This window comes from Phallusia mammillata, chromosome 2 (genome assembly GCF_965637545.1).
Source record: "Phallusia mammillata chromosome 2, kaPhaMamm4.hap1.1, whole genome shotgun sequence".
NCBI lineage: Eukaryota > Metazoa > Chordata > Ascidiacea > Phlebobranchia > Ascidiidae > Phallusia > Phallusia mammillata.
In genome coordinates this window covers 27,185,138-27,208,006 of record NC_137253.1, presented here as the reverse complement: position 1 = coordinate 27,208,006, position 22,869 = coordinate 27,185,138, and the positions used below count along the sequence as shown (strand labels likewise).

Sequence of the window (22,869 nt, the reverse complement as noted above, 5' to 3'; positions counted from 1 at the left end):
AATCTACAATGCACCTTGTTCAACGCAATACACACCCAACAATAGACAAAACTTTCGAATGCAAGTGACTTATTATTTTAACACTTTTAAAAAGGTAAAATACAACCCAGTGAAAACAAACTTAAGTTCTGACAATGACAAGCAAACAATCATTCAGAGTGCGAATGATTTGATCGAAACCTTTAGGTTTAAACAATTTAAGTCAGCGAACTCGTCGCCAAAGTCAAAACTCTCCATAAAATGCAAACTCCGATCGAAAAGTGCAAAATTGTCGCAGCCATGTTCAGCCCCTCCTGTGTGTGAGAACGGACCCTAAGTTGCAAAAGAAGTGTGTCTCTCGATGTTCCTTCTCTTGGCACTGTTGTGTCGGAAATGGGTTGTGGCGTTAAAGTAAAAAAATCTGGAAAGAAATGCGGTCGACGCAGGAATATGTACTTGACGTTTTGTGTTGCTTTAAAGTTTAAACAAGAGACGGACATATCGTATATGTTTTACACCAGGGGTGTGCAACAGGCGGCCCGCACCGGCCCGCCAAGCTATTTAGTGTGGCCCTCACCAACACACTGATTCAAAGAAAAAATGCAATTCTTCTGGGAATTCAGCCTTCAAGTGGCGGACAATGTGCGTGATTAACATTTATTTCGAGTAAACATTTATTTAGAAAGCATGACATGCGCAACACCAACCCAATATGTATAGAATCATACAAGTATCAATTGTCAAAATTCTGTGAGCATATTGTTAAACTCAGTTAAATTTTGTGCATATATGTCGTTTTTTAACATTTTTTAACATGGTGTCAGCTGTAGCAAACTCCATCTTCATGAATATGTTTGAACAAATGCGAACTAAGGCTTCAAGCATCTTCACTCCTGTATGGTTTCAACGTTTTATTTTAATGGCAGTAACCAAAGAAAAAACACGTTCAACAACTGCATTGCTTGTGCGGGTGTTAACATGCAAACCAGATGAAAATCATCAAGCCGCGGTAAGTATTGTTACTATTCAGACAATGATACCAGACACGAAACCGGATAAAATCGGTGCTATTCAGCAGCGACGGGATTCAGAGCGTCATGTGGCGCTGCAATCTCTTTCGAGAGATGACGCTCATCACGACAGCGAAGAAAACAAAACAGTCGGGACCGAAAAGCGTCAAATCCTGCTGAGAAGCGTGCTCGCATGAAAAGATTGCAGGAAAGTGTGGGAACGGCCAAACTTCCGGCAAGCAAGACGGCCGAACCGTAGTAAAGGACTACTGCGTATATTATAAAACGGGATCAAAAGGTCATTAAACGGTCGTTTGGCACATGCACCGTGAAAGGTTACTACAGGTCACTGGTACTCGTTTTGCGAAACAAAGTTAAGTAAAAAAAATCTGCTATGTATACCCTTAATGAGGAAAATTTGTGTTTAAAAACTGACCTTGGACGAAAATATCAAGGGCAAAACAAGACATTAAATTGGAAGTATTTTTTCCGTTATTTTTTACTATTTTTGTAATTATATAACAATATATATGGACAAAACATTTTTGAAGTTGGGTTAATACTTTCTAATAATTTGCATTTAAGAATCTAAAAATAACTGCAACATTTGTCACTGAAAATGCGTGCGTGTGCGGACCCATTCGTTTTTGTTTGAAAAAACAATGATATGTGTAGATCAAATGACGTGTATAGCAAATTGATAAATTTGATATGAAATATATAAAATGGAAGTATATCAGAAAGCCACCTTTTTAGTTTTGTGACTTTTTCGTGGCTAAAGAAAAGCTTAGTAGTATGTTTATGATGACACTTTTAGAAATTTTCAAAATATTTTTTAAAATTTGTTACTAACTCTTTAAGATTACAAACAATATTGGCAGATGATCAGGGCATGGCTCCAAATGACATAAATTTTAAGAAACAGTATAAACGCTATCTTCCTAATGAAATGCATATTAGCTGCTGGATTGCTTTAAGTTATATCTTGTAGGTATCATTACTGGCCCTCTTTATAAAAGAACCACATGTTTTTTGGAATCTATTAATTTTCTTTGTTTACAGACTTCATTAGTTATCAAACAGCACTGATAAAAATTTAATGATGTGTGTACACAACCATTAGCAGTGTCCTGGTGAACTTGATTATACCATAACTAAATAAGTTAAAGGTTTAATGAAGTTCTGTAAAAGCAATCAGAATGTCACCTGAATAAAAAGGCTCGTTTGTGGACATGTTACTTGACTTTTGACACTGATAGTTTTGCAACTAAGTTCCAGAGAGAGTTCTATTTTTGATCAGTGTTGTGTGTGTTTGCAGTCCTGTTGGAAACGGTAAATTAAACCGACCTTGAGTCACCTGTGGAACTGACCTCGGCTATATTGGACAACAGTTGATTTCAATGCATGTAGTTGTCTTCTTTCTTTTTAGGATATGTTCACGTTATTGTTTTTTTTATTATTATTATTTTCATTGTTCACTTCTGTTATCCAATCTTAATCACAATAGGGATAGGTAATTTTAAATCGTTTCTCCTTTTTTTCAGCCAACATTAAACCACGTTTATATCACGGACAATACTAACGCAATGGACAAATGCAGACATTGCATGATATAATTAAAATACGATCTTGCTAATACCGCAAACAGTTGTTCGTTATTTAAAGTTTCGTCACACGACGCACTCATTTCATAAATTGATAAGCAAACGGCATAGCCATAGACTTCTCTTGGCAATATTCCAACTGAATATGATAAATGGGAGGTGATTAAATTAGTAATTTCCCAACGCTACATGTGGTCCGTCCGTTACAAAGGGCCAAGAATCACCCCTGACCTATTGAACCAACGGGCCATGAGAAATTGGGCAACGGGCCATGAGAAATTGGGAGAAGAAAAACATCACTGTTTCATATCAGCTGCACGTCAATTATTTTTGGACCCCCCTTTAACCCTGGCACTGAGTTGAGAGTAGTCATTTTAAAGACAGTCGCCTTTTGTGTGATAGTCAGAACATCAAAACGAAATCAAGTTTGGATGTAGTATTTGTTTATAACGTGAGGTTTTGAGAAGAAGTATTTTCGGTATTTCGCAGAAAGTGTTTCTGTTTTGCAATTAAGTAGATTTGCGACTCTGATTAAAGTTGTTCTTTAAAAGATCGTCAAATTTTAAACGTAACGAAGGTTTAGCAAAAGCCTGCATTCGGTTTCTGCCTGCATCCGAATCGGTTATGTTGTTTTTTTCCTTTTTTAGTACATTTAAACGGGTGCGTCGGCTCTTTGCCGTAGTGAATTAAATTTTGTTTTTGTTCCGCTTCCGCTATATGGTTTGTCTAATGCCTGTTAGAATATACTCAATTTATAAATATAGTTCATCGGCGTATGGTCGGCGCTTATTATTTGTTTGTCAGTAGCAACCTGTTTACGTCGATGAACTTTGTTAAATCAAAGCATCCGTAAATAATGCAAAGGTAAAATATTACACGAACTACACTTTTTGGTTTGTACCCCGGCTTTCTTCATGTACAGAGCCCGGCTAACTAAAAGTCACATTCAACGTTAGTATATGTGACGGTCAGATGGGATTGAGACTGTCATGCTGCCTTGGCGGGAATTAGTTGCCGGCCACCCCGCGCAGTAGCGTGCGAAACCTGATCTAAGAGATAAGCTCTTTTGTCAAATTGAATAAGTTGGAAACCATTCCATTAGCAAAATTACGAACATATAGATCCGTTTTGCTTTTTGTTTGAGCAATACAACAAGTTATTGCTTTTAAGAATCTGGCCAATTCAAAGTATTTATGGGTCCCCTTCCACGAAGGGGACACATATTGTTTTTGTCCGTATTTTTTTTTCTTTTTTTCTTTTTTTCTTTTTTTCTTTTTTTCTTTTTTTCTTTTTTTCTTTTTTTCTTTTTTTCTTTTTTTCTTTTTTCTGTCTAACGCTGGTTTGTGAGACACGTTTGGTCAAGAAAGAGTGCTTCAAATTTACACAGATGCTAGTTAATAATCCAAATTTGATCCTCCTGAAGTTTGACCCCGATTGACCCAGCGGTTCACCCACAGGCCCCCGAAACGTAAAATTTTTAACGCTGGTTTGTAACGCTCATTTGGTAAAGAAAAAGTGCTTCAAATTTATTCAAATTTGAAAATATGTTAGTTATTAATCCAAACTTGATCCTCCAGAAGTTTAACCCCGAATTACCCAGCGGTTCACCCACAGGCCCCCGAAACGTAAAATTTTTAATACTGGTTTTTATCGCTCGTGTGGTAGAGAAGAAGTGCTTCAAATTTATTCAAATTTGGAAATCTGTTAGTTATCAATCTGAACTTGGTCCTCTAAAAGTTTGACCCCGAATGACCCAGCGGTTCACCCACAGGCCCCCGAAACGTAAATGTGTCTACGCTCGTTTGGTCAAGAAAGACACTGTAGGCAGAAGTACTAAGAAAGTAACTCACTGGTTTACGATAGCAGGAGGGCTCAGCTTGACGTCGGACAGACGTTTTACGAGACGTCGTTCCGGTGATTAGAAATCAACTGTTTTGTACAGCAATGCTATGTCGTTTTATTAAGTTGTCACTCACATTTTTAGTTTTGGCGAAGGTTTTACACCTATGACGTGATTTAAACCTAATAACCGTGCTTCGGTTTTGTATATGTCAAGCAAAACTTTGTTAATCAAAGTAAAGATGAAAAAAAGAACTTGACTTTATTGCAAAATGAATGTTTTTTTAAATGCTCGTTGTCAGGTTGGCCGCCGCATGATCACGGGTTACTTAAGGTCAACTAGTAGGTATTACAATCACAGTTTAGAATATTCTTTCGTTGTAGCGTTTTTTTTAACAATCAATACTCAAGGCATGTATAAATTAGGCTTAACGGAATTGTTGAACACAAAGGACGGCGTGCTATTGAAAACGGTGTCAAAAGGTCAAACAGTCGTTTGGCGTGTGCACCCTGAGAGGTTACCACAGGTCAATGGTACTCGTTTTGCGAAACAAAGTTAAATTGAAAACAATTTGTTATGTATACACTTGTAGCAAATTGCTTTTTAATTTAAAGTGTCTGTCAATTTAACAACTGTTACAGCTTTTTTTAATGTTGGGTTAATGCTTTCTAAAAATTTGTCCTTAAGAATCTAAAAATCACCGCAACATTTGTTTACTGTAAATCCGCACAAACACGCGTGTGGGGACCCATTTGTTTTTGTTTACAAAAACAATCATATGTGTAGATCAAATGTTGTGTATTGTAAATTGGTAAATATCGTATAGAATATATAAAATGGAAGTATATCAGAAATCCACTCTTCTAGTTATTTTCCGACTATGAATATACTTGCCTTTCATACAATTGCACCCCAGATAGAACTACAGTTATACATAAGTTACATGTTAATTTTTTTTTAACTCTTACATGCTGACTTTTTGTTATCGTTGTTGCGCCATTTGCAAAGATATGCATATGTTTCCATGTGCAGAACACATTGTTAGGGCGCTTAAATTAGCCAATTTTTGTACCTTCTAGATTCCCTTTGTCACCACTAGATTAGTTTACTATCCATTAAAATGTCGTTTTCCTCTTCAGAAGATGTTTCTGACCGCGACCGAGATTATATCGGAAATACTACTGACGAAAGTGGTGAGCAACTTTTTTATTATTATTAGCGTCCTACAACAGATTTATTAATGCGATGTGTCTATTGCTACACTTGTTTCACATCTTTACAACCTTTAAAATCGTCAGCTCCCAACCTTAAGTCCCTGATTTTCTCTAAATAATTACAGTACATTACTATATTGCTGTGCCTTAAATAATCAACAACATTTATTTTTAGATGATGAAGTTCAACAACCACGAAGGGTTTGAACGTTTGTAATATAAGTGAAAATAAAACATTTATCATAATTGTTTTTAGAAAATAACGAACTACAAAACAGGTAGGCAATATCATGATTTATGGATTATGATACTAAAAGTTGCATGTATTGTAGGCAGAAGTCCTCAAAAGAAGTCTGTATCCGTAGTTGAGGAAATATTTAAAAAAGAGGGCAAAGAATGTAAGATTTGCAAAAAAGAGGTAAATAATTTAACAAAAATATTTTATTTGCCAAATGTGCATTACATCAATCAGCAAACACAATTTCATTTACAGATTGTAAACATGTCCCAGCATCTGGCAAAAAGGCATAATCTGACAACTCGGGGGCAAAGAATATTTTTTTTTGTCAGACAGCAAGAAGAAAAACATCTGTCCACTTTGCTCAAAGGGCATTGGTCGATTAGACCACCATCTTACACGATTTCATAAAATGGAGGTAAGAAACTTTAAAAGCAAAATCATTTTGCTGATTTAGCTTTTCTACAGTTTAATATTAACTGTTTTTAGAGGGGAAGTGAAGAGCAAAAAAGCATTTTAAGGCAGGAAAACACATCAAAACAATGTTGTGGAAAATTTTCGGGTAACATAGGCAACAGCATTTTTTTCTTAATATTTTACACACAAAAAGTAACCCTTTGGGAACGGCCGAAAATATCCATCTGTTGCTAGGCGACATACAATAATTTTCCTTATGATAATATGCCAGGTCAATCAATATTTGAAAATTTACTTAGATAAAGAATGGTATTTGTGCCCTTCAACCTGATAAGCTTGATAACTTGCAGGTCAGAGGCATTTCCTCGATGTCGGTTATAAGCTTTTGAACTTCCGCATCCATTTGTTAACATTTGATCCCCTCTGAGTTTGCGTCCGTGTGGAATTTCACACCTCTTTGTGTGCTTACTTTGTGCCCAGACATCGTCCAAAATGAAAAACAAGACCTAACCCTTCCTCGTGTAATATAACGCAGTTATTTCGAAAGCTGTTTATTAACGGCGAAGTGTGAACGGTCAATTGACAGTTAATGAAAGAAAGTTGTATTTTGTTTCACAATATATTTTGTTTGTTCCTTTTGTGGAGGAAAGCTTCCAAACGCGGAACGTCTCGAAAAACACAAGAAAAGCTGCGCGAAGTTAATAGTTTGTGAGTGTGGAAAAAGGTGAGTTTCGTATGAATACTTTTTCCTTTGTTTTGTATTGGAATACATTAACTGAGTAACATCCCCAGCGAAATGTACGTAAAGCGCGCATGCCTTATTATCTTACGCGTTTCGACAAATATTTATGTCACCATCAGTATAATATCTAACAGGAATGAAACATATTTTCCAAGTAAGAGACTCTTGTAGTGTATAAGAATGGAAGACAACTATAGTAGTTAGGCGAAATAGATATTCCATATATACTAATCAATAAATTATGTTACTTGAAAAATATTTTCAGTTACTTGGACCACTATATACAGATCTGTTTTTTAATTTAATGATGAAAACAATGACCCAAATAGACGTAAAAAGCGGCATGCGTTATCGTACAAAACAGTTTTCGTCAATGACCATGCTTTTTTTGAAGGTTCCAATACGTATCAGTTTAAACACTCTAAGTTCAGTAATATGTAAGTTTACTTTCACAGATTTACCAGAAGCTGCAATCTCAAGCGTCATAGGGAAAATTCATGCAAACTTCTAAATATCTCAATAAAAGCGTAAGTTCTTAAAACCGGCAATTCATTACGTGATTTTATGAATAATCCAGCGGTTTACATTTATGGTTTGGAGTACTATACCAAACAGCCCATGATATGATTCAAAGGTCTCAGAGGACACAAAACATTCTAAAACCATTATTAAATTTCTAAAAAGTTTCTTTTTAATACCACGTTTGAATACCAACCAGAATAATTCCATAAATTTAAATTTTGGTTTTTAATCATTTTTCGAGTTTGTGATATTGTAGAACATAGTTAGTCGAAAGACCTTTGATTACTTTTTACGTAGCGGTATGTAAACTTAATAAACCTATGAAATGGGTCAATTACTGCAAAAAGTGTTGAAACCACTATTCCAAATACTTCAATAATGTGTTACTCATTTTCAGTAAAACGTGTAACAATCAGGCAAAAACAAACAATGTTGAGGTCCCTGTATCTTCGAGTGAATCAACTTCCTTGACCAGCGAAGCTACATTTTCTGAAACTTTAGGTTTCTCGGCAAGCTTTAGCTTTAAGAAAGAAATTTCTGAATCGCCAGCAGTCGCTTCCGACACTTCAAAACCGGAAAACACGTGAGATAAACTTGATGAACATAAATTCATAACTGGAATCAGCCCTGAAGCGTCTATGCATGTGTGCATATGTGTATCGACCTACCAATTTATTTAAATAACTCAGAGCAATATTTCTGTACTTATTTGCCTTATCTGTCACTTTTCTGTTCGAATCACATTTCTGCTATCAATTTTCAACGAACTAGATACTGGGGTATAGCACACAATATCCCTATCGTTCCACTATCTTCGCATGTTATCACCTTTTCGCGCTTTCTTTTGTGAATGTATACAAGTTGGGTCAATAGTGACAGAAAAAAACACCACTTGTGCGTCTATTTAAACATACCATGTTCTGCTTTCTAAACTTAAATCAAAGTGGAAATCTTGATTGGCATTTTTCTGCCGAAATAACTGCGCAATCGCTGTGAATTAAAGTGTTTTGTTGCTTTCTAAATGGCCGTGAAAACAGAAAACAAAAGTGACAGTGTACTTAAGAAGTGTCGGTACTGCAATAAGTTGTAAGTGGTGTGCATTTTGTATTTGCAATTATTTGTTTTATTGTGATAGCTTTATTGGTATTTCAGATTTTCCACTAAGGCTACACTTAGGAGACACATCAGAACCGCATGCCAAAAATCTCCGCTGGAAGCGCCAGTGGCCCGTTGTCCAAGTTGTGGTATAACGTAAGTATTTATAACCGAGCTTTTTTGCTATTCAAAAAGGCTTTTTGCTCTAAAACAACATGGCAAAATTGTTCAGACATTAAAGCTTCTTTGGTTTTAATGTGATTCAAAAACACCAATAAAAGCCGGAGATCTAATCTCAGCAAAACAACTGAACAACGATAGACTTAATCATTAGGTTTTATAATGAACAGGTGTATGGAGAGAAATTTTTCACGCCATTTGAGCAGTTGCTCCAGAGTTTGGGGACATTGTCGTAGTTTTGATGCAACAAAGGACTGTAAAAATCCCGATTCCGATAACAGGTAATAAGTTATAACTGCATATATGTTATTCGGCGAATGTAATGTCATGTCATAACGATTTTTTATCAAAAGGAAAAACACTGATGAAGCTGAAAAGGAGAATACAGAAACTACAACAACAAAGAATCTTTTTAACTGCAGGTATACGAGTGTTTTTTGTGTAGATGCGTTTGGACTATTTGCCCATAAAGATTGCGCCTTGGTTTGTGAAGGAAGATTGTGACGACAAAACTTTTATATTTCAGTGAAAGTAGGAAACCTTTACAAACACAGAACAGGAGTTCTACAAACGCAACCAAACAAACACCAATTCAACAGTATGTTTGAAATACAGATAAACTTGAAAATATACTAATTCGATCAGGGACCGAAAAAAACTAAAGAACTTCTTTCAAAACCAACACCTAATCAGGAAAGTGTTATGTCTAGCATTTCGCAGATTTTCCTAACCCACTGGATTTGAATTCAATGTCGCCATGACTGATCTATTCCATGTCTGCTACATAAACCAGTATTAGCTATACTGGGAAAGAGTAATTGCTGTCTGGGCACAAAACTAAAAAGGCGTTGATGAAAAGACAAAATTATTTACAAACAGAAGTAAAATCTGTGTTTATTTTGCTGGTATTTTGTTACAGATGGCTTAAGAAGGGCAATTCGCATATCAATCAATATCACTCAGAAGTTTCAATGGATGTGGATGGTACAGATTCTTCCACTAGTCTGTAAGTTATTTTCCTTACTTATTTTTCATTAGGTACAGACCTTGATTATGTCGAAATTTTTTTTTTCAGAAGTAACGACTTAAAAGACGACGGTGACAGCAAAAAAAAACTAGCGCCATTGTTAAAGCGGTTTAAAATGTAAGTTACAATTCTTACTTTATACGTTTGTTTTTGCAGCTTATATGTGCCCTTCAATACGAGTGTGAATTTATAACAGTTATCCTGGGCGTAATTAAAATAAAACAGTGCGATTCTGCACCCAAAAATGACCTTGGTTAATTTGAACCCGTTTGGACAAGAAAATTTCTTCGGGTTAACCGAGGTCGATATGGTAGAAACAACTCAAGAACTAAAATTTGTTTTAGGGGCGTCAAGAATGATCACGAACCGCCCACTACGGAGAAAACTCAAATCGAACCTCAGTTTGTCAAACAGTAAGTTTAAACTATCAAGTGATGTTTAAGCTGTGGTCGTCGCTCATAATGCACATAATGTAGAAAATTTTATACGAGCTGATTCTGTAGTTATGCGTAGTTATGCATGTTCTAAATGAGCTTTATCGCCAAATTAACTTTCGTCTAACAATTGCAGAAGCTGCGTGGTAGCCCGGTTACCATCATCAGAATCGCATCAGACAAAAACCAGGGCGGATTATCGAGAAACTAGGTTTGTACAACTTTACCACAAGATGACGCTGTCGAGTATCGGTCTTAATTTGATTTCTATGTTTAACAGGCTTCAGGGTCCCCAAGTTCTTGAAACACTCACAACTCAAATGGCGTCGTTGCAACAAAATGCTATAATGGTTTTTAGGTGACTTGAGTTCTAATGTTGTTCAAATCATTGCCATGTAATGGAGTGTGTTACGATCCTTCGTATATAATGGATTTTAAAACAAGAAAATTGACATCACAATGTATTTGGCATGATTTGATTTGTGGTTTTGTTATGTATGTATCAAACGTTGCTATTTATGTTTCGTACTTAAACCTGCGCTACCCATCATTCAACGCAATACATATCCACGCAGTGGACAAAAAAATACATTTTTAAGCGTGAATTTTTTTTCAAGTTTCTCTTGATCGTTGTAGTTGAGAATTTCTTAATCAAATTGAGGTCGACCTTAACGCAGGTAGAGTACCGAAAAGTTTTTTACCCTTCCGATTGTGCGGCTCACAATCGAGGGCGCCTTATTATCGAGGGTTGCTTACAAATTAATTTCACGTCTAGTTACAAATAAAGGAAGTATTATGAAACATGAGTAAATAACTTCGTCGTATGCGGCTTACCCTATTTTTTTAACACCTCAACATGCGGCTTACAATCAAGTGAATATGCTATCATTAGAAATTGTGTAAATTCAGTGAGTTATCCCAAGTAGGCAATTATGTGTGTTGGCGTAGATTGACGAAATCTCGGTTCAATATGGAATAAGAACCGACCACGGGTTTTGTCCCTGTGGTTAATAGGAAATGCCATGCAGTTTGGTATTGCTCACATCGGGCTCCAGTTAACATTCGTAGGAAACAAAACTATGTAAAAACATCAATTCGAAGCACTATACGTTGTCGGGTGGCGGTCGCTGTATAAGGTACTGTAGAGCGCATGTTATGACGAGATTTTAAATCTGCAACAGGTTATAACTTAGTTAGGCAGGTTTTTAAGTATTTGTTGAGAACAGACAAACTACGAACGGTGCAGCGCAAAATAAATTTGACATTTTTCTAAATATGTACATGACGTTATTTTAAAACAGGAGGCAAAAAAGTCGTAATTTTATGAATCTGGTATTTTGTTAAGATGGGTAAGAGCAGTGACTTTTTAACTGTGGGTTGCAACTAATACATACCAACATTTAGTTTAGTGGTTTCTCGCGACCCATGGTCATGCTTTTTTAGTTGTATTTTGTCTGTAAATTATAGGAAAGCTTTTTGAAAATTACTACTCCAGTTTAGCAAATCAATAACGTTATAACGAGCAAACACTGTTGTTTTTTACGACCAAACATTTCCATTTAGCCCGAACTTGGAGCTGAATCGAAGCAATATTAGCCAGACAACGCTCAACTGTGAGCTAACACATCACTTTATGACGTCACAAACAGTTTTAATCAGTATCACCACAAGTTGAAGTTATTATTGGGCAACAATTTAAAACCCTGAGAAATATAAAAACAACGCTACGAGGCGTCAAAAAGTAGATGCCCTAATTGTCACTAAAACAAGCGACCCAACAGAATATTCAGGCGACCCAACTTTGGGTCGCGACCCATAGGTTGGGAAACACTGCTGTACAGTACGATTTAAATAATGTTGATTATGTGGTTGTCTTGAGTGTTTATGAAACTTCTCAGAATGTTGTTCAAAATTATGCATAAAATGTTTTTGCGTTGCAATCGCGGTGATGTTCGCGCACCATAACGTTCATATGGTTAACTTTGTTTTCGGTTGCATTGGTCAGTTGTGGTTAGATAAATTTCGTTGCATTACCATATACCTGGCAATCAAGGATGGCAGTACGGTACGGTACGGTACGCAGCAAATTTCATCAAAAAGTACGGTACGTAGGTACGGTACGCAAAGAAAGCTGAGGTACGGGTACGGTACGTGGTACGGTCCTTCACTAGAGCGTACCACCGTACCAAAAGCGTACCGTACCACCGTACTGGTACGCATAATAAATATTGATCAAACGGTCATTTTTGCATCGTTACCATTTGCAGATAATATCAAAATTGTTCAAAACTGGAATTTGAGTTGTTTATTGCATGCTTTTATCACAATGTCCCTGTACCAAAATAGTGCTTGCAATAGGGGGATTTACACGCAATGTAGGCCTATTATTAAAACGCGCACATGACAAGAACAGAGATCAACTCGGCATTTGTAATTGATTCTCAAGTAAGTTAAAAATAAGCTAGGTACAGTGTTGTTGTCCCTTTCGTAGCAATGATTTTAAGAAAAATGCTGTTAAAAATTATACATTGACGTTGCACGAGCCCATCGTAGAAAACACATCAACCTTTCAATTCGAATAAGTTGGTTGTAGTTGCGGTAACTTAGCTAACCTGCAACGAAACATAGCTAACTTGCAGCAACTTAGCGTTGCAAGTTGGCTAACTTGCCGCAAGTTAGGTTATCTTGCGGCAACTTAGTTAACTTGCTGCAACTTAGCTGACTTGCGACACTAAGTCGTCGCAACTTAGCTAAGTTGCAACGCTAAGTTGCCGCAAGTTAGCTATCTTGCAAGTATTTTTGTTTGTTTTAAAAACGGCCTTAAGGCGTTGCGGCAACTTAATTTATTCGACAACGGCGCCCCATAGATATGTCATGGTTCGTATCAATGCAAAGATTTGTTCAAAAACTTTTGTTTCGTTTCGCATGAAACTTAGATTTTTTCGATTGTCCTTATTTTTGGTTTCAAGTCGATGGCAACCCTGTTTAGAGTTTAGACACCTCTCCTTTAAGTGTATGTCATAAAATGTATCCAACCTAATCCCGATTGGTTTATTTGAAGGTACGGTACGCAAATTTTCGTGCCGTACCTCAAGTACGGTACGGTGGTACGGTACGTTTTGATTTTTGACATTTGGTACGGTACGGTGGTACGGTACGATGTACGTAACGAGGTACGTGGTACGGTCAATGCAATACGTACCGTACCGTACTGCCATCCTTGCTGGCAATACCCTGTTCTAAGAAGTGAAGAAGTAAACGTCTGAACAAACGAATTTAACGCTGCCCGTCCTTTTTTCCGTTTCTGTCATTGTTTCCAATGCCTCTGATATTTTACAAAATGTTACACTTTATACATGCGTGGGGACTTTTTTACATCGTAAAGTGTTACAAGTTTTAGACAACGCGATTCTACTGCACATAATTTCTGCCTATATGTACATGATTACTTAGTATTGTAATCCATCGTGTACAACGATGTATGTCAAAATTTGAACCCGCTTGCGAAATTTTCTGCAGGCGCCCATGGTATTTTATTCCATTCGTTAGGATTCATTGTATTTCTCCGAAACGCTTGACATTTAAGGACGGTTTATCGCCGGGACTCTAAAACGCATTTATTTTTTGGCGTTTTTGTAAAAATCGACTGGTCAGTTCTTTCCCCCTTTGAACTAAATTACCTTCATGTTTCTCGAGCTTCCGGTTAAAAAGGTCATGTCTCAGTGCTACTGTTAAACTTAAAAAAAATGCAAAAATATAAATATTATTACGTGTTGATGTTCAATTGCCAACTTAGAGAACCACCGACCAAATACTAAATCTGCTTGGGCATATCGAGTCCGTTTTTTTATCTGATAAATATTTTTACGATTGGACTTGGGTGTTACAAAATGTACAGAGATGATATATCACCGCCATTTCAAGTCTGTTATCTCCTTTTTCGCGCTCACTTATGTAATTATCACCATTTGCGTCAAGATGTGTCAGAAAAAAGGCACTTTCGCGTCTATTTAAACAACTTATGTCGTAGCTTTAAATGTAAATTTGATTTCCATTTTTCTACTTTTCAAGCTGACTATGCAATTGCTATGAAAGTGTTGATTACTCAACGTAAATGGATTTGGAAACAACAAACAAAAGTTGCAACCCACAATGGACTTGTAGACATTGCAACAAAACGTATGTGTTTTATATTACGATTTGTTTTAGTTTAACCTGCAGCGTTTTGTTTTAGATTTACAGCCGAGAGATCTTTGAAAAGACACACCAGACAATCATGCCCCAATTCGTCCGTTGCAATCACCTTAGCCCGTTGCCCAAGTTGTGGCATTACGTAGGTTTTGATATCGGGATTGTGTTTTTGAATGCTGTAACTTTTCAAAGTTATACAGTTCAAGCATTGCAAACATTTCGTGTAAAAGTTTCGTCTATTATTTTTCGTATTGTTGATTTAAAACACAAACAAATACGGAAGTTAGAGTGTCAGGAAATCAATCTAATGAACTTTTGTAATTAACAGATGTACAGCAAGGAGCTATTCACGGCACTTTAGCAATTGCTCCAAAGTTTGGGGCGTTTTTTTCAGAAGTACCAACACAAAAGAGGCTGAGATCAAGAATACCGAAATTACGACGTCACAAACTCTTTCAAATAGCAGGTACGAAAGCTTCGTGAGTTTTGTTGATTTATGTAGACTCGTTTAATTAAAATATTTGTCAAAAAAATTGTGGTTAAGAGCTAAAATGTTGTGCCAACCAAAATTTCATATTGCAGTCAAACTACAAAGCCTTCAGAACCACAGAAAAAGATTTCTTTCAACGCAACACAACAAAGACCCATCGAACAGTAAGTTCTGATAAAGATAAAAGCAGCTTATCTCATCTGAATGGATATAAATTAAACTTGGCCTTGAACAATCTCACCACATCTCCAACGTAATCCAGAAACTATTTCAAACCGTAGAAAACGTTGTTGTTATATTGCTACCGTTTCTTTACAAAAAATATTTGATTTAGTGTTCTGGGAATCCCTGAGAGATTGGGTTTCCATTAATATTGACAAATTTGCATTTTAATACAGTTTATAAATACGTCAACAAAAACAACACAATAGTTGTTGTTGAAAGTGAAACCCAAAATATAAACGGTATTTTGTTGCAGGTGGTTTAAGAAAAGTGTTTCTCACGCCAATCAATATCACTCAGAAGTTTCAATAAACGTGGATGATACAAACTCTTCCGATAGTTCGTAAGACATTTTCCTTTACTTCGTTCTTATGAACGCATGCCCTCATTTTGTCGTATTTTATTGCAGAAATAACGACTTCAAGGACGACGGTGAAGACAAAGAAAAACTAGCGCCATTGTCACGGCGATTTAAAGTGTGAGTTACAAGTTTTAATTGAAACATTTTGTGTAGCTTATATGTGCCCTTCAATACAAGTGTGAATTTGTAACATTTATGCAATTTTCTGTAGCACTCACGGCGTAATCGAAAACCAACCAGTGCGTTGTTTTGCATCCCCAAAATGCGTTAGAAATGAAAGGTGTTGCCAAGCTTTTCAAATACTATTTTAAGTATATAAAGTCCTCTAGTTTATGTGGCATTGACGAATAACTGAAACTTGTTTCCGGAGCACTAACATTGATTGTAAACCATCCAGTAATGAGAAAGCTCAAGTCGACCCCCAATCTGTCCAAAAGTAAGTTTAAACTATCAAGAGTTATATTAGCTGGTGTTATCGCTCATAATGTACAAATTGTGGCAAATTTTTCTATAACGAGCTGACCCCGTAGTTATCCATGTTCTATTGGCTTCTTAGAAAACTTAGCTTTCGTCTACATATTGTTGCAATAAATTACAGAAGCAGCAAGGCAGCCCGGTTACCATCATCAGAGTCAAATCAGGCAAAACTCAAGTCGGAATATCGAGAAACTAGGTTCGTACAACTTTACCACACGATGACGCTGTCGAGTATCGGTCTTAATTTGATTTTAATGTTTAACAGGCTTCAAGGTTGCCAAGTACTTGAGGCACTTACAAATCAACTGGCGTCGTTGCAACAAAATGCTATCATGGTTTTTAGATGACTTGAGTCAAACGGTGTTTAAATCATTGCCATGTAATGGAGTGTGTTACGATCCTTCGTATATAATGGATTTTGAAACAAAAAATTTGACATCACAATGTATTTGGCATGATTTGATTTGTGGTTTTGTTATGTATGTATCACACGTTTCAAATTTATGTTTCGTACTTAAAACTGCGCTACACCTCATTCAACGCAATACATATCCACGCAGTAGATTTTAACAGGCGTGAATTTTTTCAAGTTTCTATTGATCGTTGTAGTTAAGAATTTCTTAATCAAATTGAGGTCGACCTTAACGCAGGTAGAGTACCGAAAAGTTTTTTACCCTACCGATTGTGCGGCTCACAATCGAGGGCGCCTTATTATCGAGGGTTGCTTACAAATTAATTTCACGTCTAGTTACAAATAAAGGAAGTATTATGAAACATGAGTAAATAACTTCGTCGTATGCGGCTTACCCTATTTTTAACACCTCAACATGCGGCTTACAATCAAGTAAATATGCTATGATTACAAATTGTGTAAATTCAGTGAGTTATCCCAAGTAGGCACGGCAATTACGTGTGTTGGCGTAGATTGACGAAATCTCGGTTCAATATGGAATAAGAACCGACCACGGGTTTTGTCCCTGTGGTTAATAGGAAATGCCATGCAGTTTGGTATTGCTCACATCGGGCTCCAGTTAACATTCGTAGGAAACAAAACTACGGAAAAACATCAATTCGAAGCACTATAAGTTGTCGGGTGGCGGTCACTGTATAAGGTACTGTAGAGCGCATGTTATGACGAAATTTTAAATCTGCAACAGGTTATAACTTAGTTAGGCAGGTTTTTAGGTATTTGTTGAGAGCAGACAAACTACGAACGGTGCAGCGCAGAATAAATTTGACTTTTTTCTAAATATGTACATGACGTTGCTTTAAAACAGGAGACAAAAAAGGCGTAATTTTATGAACCTGGTATTTTGTTAAGATGGGTAAGAGCATTGATTTTTTATCTGTGGGCTGCAACCCCCTTTGAAATCGTTTGCCATTTTACTGGGAGTCGCGAAGGCTTTTTATAAACAATTAAAAAGCAAAACAATTTTGAGCAACAAAAAGCAAAACATTTAAAAGCAATAAAAAGATAACTATCCCAATCTTATACATTACAGAGGGTTAACTGTTACGGTATTTCAATCCTGGCCTATTATAACAGGACCACGTGTTAATTCACACAATTGCATTGGAACTTGTGTTAGGTCTGATAGTTGACATTACAATAAAAAAGTCTTTGTTATGGGACTGTGCAAAAGATAATTGGCTCAATGAACTTGACACAGTGCATTGTGGCCAAAATAACATTACAACAGACAGTAAAATTGGACGATACAGGATTAATTGCTTCTTAAGCGTGTCAGTGCAGGATGGCAGGGTAACCATTTGTGGGGGGTTGTTGATCATGGCCCGTCGATACTGGAGACTGAGGTGAGCAATGTGTTCACACTGTCGAGTGTGTTTTCAGTTCACTCAAGTGCGCGGCTGGAAAAACAGGCTTCCTGACTCCGTAACAAGGGAAATTGTAACGACCTAATTCCCAACGCACGAGCTATCAAATTTGGGTCACACAAAAATACGCTACGTTTAAATAACTTTGGGCAATTTTAGAAGTTTATGATGTAAACACAATGCTTTCGAATGTCAACCACTACACTTGCATTGGACAGTTTTTTTGCACCTAAGCATATTGTCACCAAACTAGGAAGAATAATAACATAGTGGTTAAATTTGTTCGGGCAATTCTCTTTATTGTTTTAACACTGTACAGTACGATTTAAATAATGTTGGTGATGTGGTTGACTTGAATCTTTATGCAACGTCTCAGAATGTTGTTCAAAATTATGCTTAAAATGCTTTCGCGTTGCGATCGCAGTGATGTTCGCGCACCATAACGTTCTGGTGGTTAACTTTGTCTTCAGTTGCATTGGTCAGTTGTGGTTATAGGAAGATAAATTTCATTGTATTGCAATATACCTGGCAATATCCCTGTTCAAAGAAGTGAAGGAGTGAACGTCTGAACAAACGAGTTTGACGCTGCCCGTCTTATTTTCGTTTCTGCCATTGTTTCCAATGCCTTAGACGTTTTGCAAAATGTTACACTTTTCCATACGTGGCTACGTGGGGACTTTTACATCGTGAAGTGTTACAACTTTTACATCGTGAAGTGTTACAAGTTACAGACAACACCATTCTATTGCACATAACTTCTGCCTATATGTACATAATTACTTAGTATTGTAATCCATCGTGTACAACGATGTATGTCAAAATTTAAACCTCCTTGGGGAATTTTCTGTAGACACCCATGGTATTTGATTCCATTCGTTAGGATTCATTGTATTTCTCCGAAACGCTTGACATTTAAGGACGGTTTATCGCCGGGACTCTAAAACGCATATATTTTTTGGCGCTTTTGTAAAAATCGACTGGTCAGTTCTTTCCCCCTTTGAACTAAATTACCTTCATGTTTCTCGAGCTTCCGGTTAAAAAGGTCATGTCTCAGTGCTACTGTTAAACTTAAAAAAATGTAAAAATATCAATATTATTACGTGTTAAATAGTTGACTAAGCAACAGTGCTTCCTAATCAAAATCAGTCAACAAATTTGTTTAACGATATATATTTCACCCAAAATGGGCATCTTCAGTCGTTCTGCGAAACAACGAGTGTAAAACTAAAAAAAATAAGTAATAAAACCAATTAATATTACCGACACACCAAAGATATGCTGCAAGCTGCTACAAGCCCTGCTAACTATGCAAGATCTGCGACAGAACTGCGTCTAAGCAACACGAAAGGCAAAGACTACAACAAGCGATAAGGGAACAGTGCGCACACAAATGAAAAAGAAGAAAAATGGGAGAGACGAGATAACCGTCCCCGCCAGGGGCAACGGAAAACTATGGAGTGGACACAAACAAACAACCCAGTCCAAATAAAATTACCAAATAAAATCGATAAAACCAGTAAAAGAAATAAAATAATATAAAACAATAAAATTGAGTTATCGCACCCTGGGCAAAACCATTTTTTGAATGTTGATAGTAGCTTGGGTAATTTTACGCCACTTTGCTTCGCAAGCGGCCAGGCCTTTAAAAGGCGGCTGCTGTAAAAACGTCACACAGAAACACTCGGCAATATCGGAATAGGTGGCGTTTGGGTCAGGATGTTTAACTCGTAATGGCGCAACAGCGCTGCATTAACGTTACCTTCTTTCACATCATGTACTTTGCAGTCCAGCACCTGTTTTAATCTAATATCTTTGCCGCGTGTGGCAAAATTACACTGCTCATACACCATCGCCTTATGTATGCCATGGTTCCCACACAATGCGCACGTTATCTCGTCCTCCCATTTTCCTTCTGATCAGTGTGCGCACTGTTCCCTTATCGCTTGTTGTAGTCTTTGCCTTTCGTGTAGCTTAGACGCAGTTCTGTCGCAGATCTTGCATAGTTAGCAAGGGCTTGTAGCAGGTTGCAGTATATCTTTGGTGTGTTGGTAATATTAATTGGTTCTATTACTTGGTTTTGTTTTACTTTTACACTCGTTGTTTCGCAGAACGATTGAAGATGCTTATTTTGGGTGAAATATATATCGTTAAAAAAATTTGTTGACTGATTTTTGATTAGGAAGCACTGTTGCTTCGTCAATTATTTTTACAGACAATTTTAAAAATAATCAGTGATCGTCGACAATAAAGATGCCTACTACTTGCGGGAAAGATCCTGTACCAAACACTAAATGTTGTTACGTGTTGATGTTCAATAATACTTAAGTCAGTTGCATTATCTGCCTGGGCTGATCGAATCTGTTGTTTTATCTGATAAATATTTTTACGATTGGACTTGGGTGTTACCAGATTTGTAGAGAGGATATATCACCGCCCGTTCCGGTCTGTTATCGCCTTTTTCGCACTTACTTATGCAATTACCGCCATTTGCGTCAATAGTGTCAGAAAAAGGGCACTTTGGGGTCTATTTAAACAACCAATGTCCTAGCTTTAAATGTAAATTTGAATGGAATTTATCTACTTATGAAACTTACACCGCAATTTCTGTCAAAGTGGTTATTACTCAACGTAAATGGATGTGGAAACAATAATTAAAAGTTGCAAGACAAAATGGACTTGTCAACATTGCAACAAAGTGTAAGTTCTGTATATTGCGTTTTGTTCTCAGATTTTTTACCTGCAGCAATTTTGTTTTAGATTTACGGCCAAGAAATCTTTGAAAAGACACATCCAATCATCATGCCCCAATTCGCCCATGACAATTACCTTAGCCCGTTGCCCAAGTTGTGGTCTTACGTAAGTTTATCATCGGGATTTTTTTGAATTGTTTTGACTTTCCAAAGTTATACGGTTGAAAGCAATTCGACTAAAAGTTACGTCTAATATTTATCGTATGGTAGATTTAAAACAGAAAAAAATCTGGAAGTTAAGGTGTAAGCAAAACAACCTAAAGAACTATTTTTATCAACAGATGTACGGCGAGAAACTATTCACGCCATTTTAGCAGTTGCTCCAAAGTTTGGGGCCACCGTCGTGGCTTATCTGTTACAAATGACCCTGAAAATTCAAACTCCGATAATGGGTAAGGTAATGTCATATTTTCTCTTGCTAAACATACTGAATTAATATCGCTGATTTTTCAGAAGTACCAACACCAGGGAGACTGAGATCAAGAATACCGAAATTACGACGTCACAAACTCTTTCAAACAGCAGGTACTATAACGTTTCGTGAGTATTGTTGATTTATGTAGACTCGTTTAATTAGGATATTTGTCCAAAAACTGTGTAATGGCTAAATAATTGTGCCAAACAAATTTCATATTGCAGTCAAACTACAAAGCCTACAGAGCCACAGAAGAAGATTTCTTTCAACGCAACACAACAAATACCAATCAAACAGTATGTTTCATGTCCTAATAATGTTAAAAACATATTATCTTATCTTATTAGATGTAAATTTAAACTTTGGTACCTTGCTAAAATGTAACCCTACCTGAAAAAATATACTATTTTAAACTGTAGTAAACGTTGTTGTTATATTTCTACTGTTTCTAAACAAAACAAGTTTATTTTGTATTCCGGGTCTCTATAAGATTAGGTCTCTATGAGATAGGAGCATTTTTCCTTTGATACCGACAATGCAATTTAAAATAGTGAATAATTTTTTATACACTCGAATTTAGACAACAGATTAGTTGATGTTAAAACCCAAAATGTAGGTAGTATTGTGTTACAGGTGGTTTAAGAAAAGCATTTCTCGTAACAATCAACATCACTCACAAGTTCAAATAAACGTGGATGATACAGATTCTTCTGATAGTTCGTAAGAAATGTTCCCTTACTTCGTTCTTATTAGACACATAACTTCATTTTGCGTATTTTCATTAATGAAGAAACGACTCAAAACACGACAGTGACACCCAAGAAAAACCAGTGTTAGTGCTACGACGGTTTAAAAAGTGAGTTCCAATTTGTAATTTTATTGTTTGATGCTTTTTTTTATTTGATTTTGAAATATGTCTCCTTCCGTTAATTAACAAGTTACCTATTGTCATAATAATTACTCACAAGCTAATTAAAAACATGCCAATGCGTTTTTGCACCAAAGAAATCGAATTAGAAATCAAAAAAAAAAACTTTTCAAAACATGAGCAGAAAATTATCTGCTCGTAAATTTATTTGACTTTGTTGTAGGGTCGTCAGCACTGATGACAAACCGTCTATGACAGAGAATAGACAAAATAAACCTCAGTTAAAAACAAACCGCAGCGAAACAACCTCGTCCCCATCCCCAAAATCAAACCAGACCAAACCCAAATTTGAAGGTCGAGAAATTAGGTTCGTATAACTTCACCGCCGGATGACGCTGTCGGGATTTAATTTTAATTTGATTTTTGACATTTGTTTACCAGGCTTCAGGGTTACCAAGTTCTTGAAGCACTCACAAATCAACTGGCGTCGTTGCAACAAAATGCTATCATGGTTTTTAGATGACTTGAGTTCAAACGGTGTTTCAATCATTGTCATGTAGTGTATTATGATCTTACGTATGATTAAATTTGAAACAAGAAAAACTGATATCACAATCTAATTGTTGTTGTTTTTCGATTTGTGGTTGTGTACAGTGTTGAAATTAAACGTTTATTATTATTATTATTATACACCCCTTTGTTGCAAAATCAGCTGTGTGGTTTTGCCATTTTGTTAGAAAGGACCCTAGGTTGTAAAAAAAAGTGTCTGAACGTTCCTTATCTTGGCACTATTGCATCAGAAATCGGTCGTGGCGTTATAGTAAAGAATTTTTGGGAAAAAATGAGGTCAACATTAACGTAGGTGTAGATATAATATAAGTAATCCCAGTTGGCACCCCAATTGTGTGTGGTAGCGTAGATCAGTGCTCTTCAACCTTTTTTGGTTTGGTGAACCCT

The 22,869-nt window shown here is 36.5% G+C and overlaps 3 protein-coding genes and 1 pseudogene across 10 annotated transcripts; all 4 read left to right on the top strand.

Annotated features, from left to right (window-relative positions):
- Positions 1-62: 62 nt before the first annotated feature.
- LOC145213962 (uncharacterized) lies at positions 63-7,009 on the top strand. 4 transcript variants are annotated; one of them, XM_080082378.1, is made up of 7 exons: positions 63-5,626; positions 5,823-5,848; positions 5,904-5,925; positions 5,980-6,065; positions 6,141-6,303; positions 6,375-6,447; positions 6,653-7,009. In XM_080082378.1, the coding sequence occupies exons 1-5, from the start codon at positions 5,554-5,556 to the stop codon at positions 6,294-6,296; spliced, it is 363 nt and encodes a 120-aa protein (XP_079938504.1). In that variant the 5' UTR covers positions 63-5,553; the 3' UTR covers positions 6,297-6,303; positions 6,375-6,447; positions 6,653-7,009. The 4 variants fall into 4 exon arrangements, with proteins under 4 accessions (XP_079938504.1, XP_079938505.1, XP_079938503.1 ...); XM_080082379.1 differs by having other exon boundaries at positions 5,904-6,065; positions 6,218-6,303; XM_080082377.1 differs by having other exon boundaries at positions 5,904-6,065; positions 6,953-7,009.
- On the top strand, positions 6,825-10,907 carry LOC145213954 (uncharacterized; annotated as a pseudogene). The gene is made up of 12 exons (XR_013856931.1): positions 6,825-7,026; positions 7,500-7,571; positions 7,964-8,149; positions 8,719-8,817; positions 9,012-9,122; positions 9,195-9,263; positions 9,368-9,439; positions 9,761-9,847; positions 9,917-9,985; positions 10,213-10,281; positions 10,439-10,513; positions 10,583-10,907. The product of XR_013856931.1 is annotated as an uncharacterized LOC145213954 (transcript).
- Positions 10,908-14,336: 3,429 nt separating this feature from the next.
- LOC145213959 (uncharacterized) lies at positions 14,337-16,607 on the top strand. 3 transcript variants are annotated; one of them, XM_080082371.1, is made up of 9 exons: positions 14,337-14,481; positions 14,537-14,635; positions 14,822-14,959; positions 15,076-15,147; positions 15,462-15,548; positions 15,615-15,683; positions 15,964-16,002; positions 16,165-16,239; positions 16,309-16,607. In XM_080082371.1, the coding sequence occupies exons 1-9, from the start codon at positions 14,417-14,419 to the stop codon at positions 16,388-16,390; spliced, it is 726 nt and encodes a 241-aa protein (XP_079938497.1). In that variant the 5' UTR covers positions 14,337-14,416; the 3' UTR covers positions 16,391-16,607. The 3 variants fall into 3 exon arrangements, 2 of the variants coding, with proteins under 2 accessions (XP_079938497.1, XP_079938498.1); XR_013856932.1 differs by lacking the exon at positions 16,309-16,607 and having other exon boundaries at positions 15,778-16,002; positions 16,165-16,199; XM_080082372.1 differs by lacking the exon at positions 15,964-16,002 and having other exon boundaries at positions 14,338-14,481.
- Positions 16,608-20,073: 3,466 nt separating this feature from the next.
- LOC145213957 (uncharacterized) lies at positions 20,074-22,597 on the top strand. Of its 2 annotated transcripts, XM_080082369.1 has the most exons (9): positions 20,080-20,576; positions 20,637-20,735; positions 20,911-21,021; positions 21,083-21,154; positions 21,269-21,340; positions 21,678-21,764; positions 21,835-21,900; positions 22,136-22,279; positions 22,354-22,597. In XM_080082369.1, exons 1-9 carry the CDS (start codon positions 20,512-20,514, stop codon positions 22,433-22,435), a joined length of 798 nt encoding a protein of 265 aa, XP_079938495.1. In that variant the 5' UTR covers positions 20,080-20,511; the 3' UTR covers positions 22,436-22,597. The 2 variants fall into 2 exon arrangements, with proteins under 2 accessions (XP_079938496.1, XP_079938495.1); XM_080082370.1 differs by lacking the exon at positions 22,136-22,279 and having other exon boundaries at positions 20,074-20,576.
- Positions 22,598-22,869: the final 272 nt, after the last annotated feature.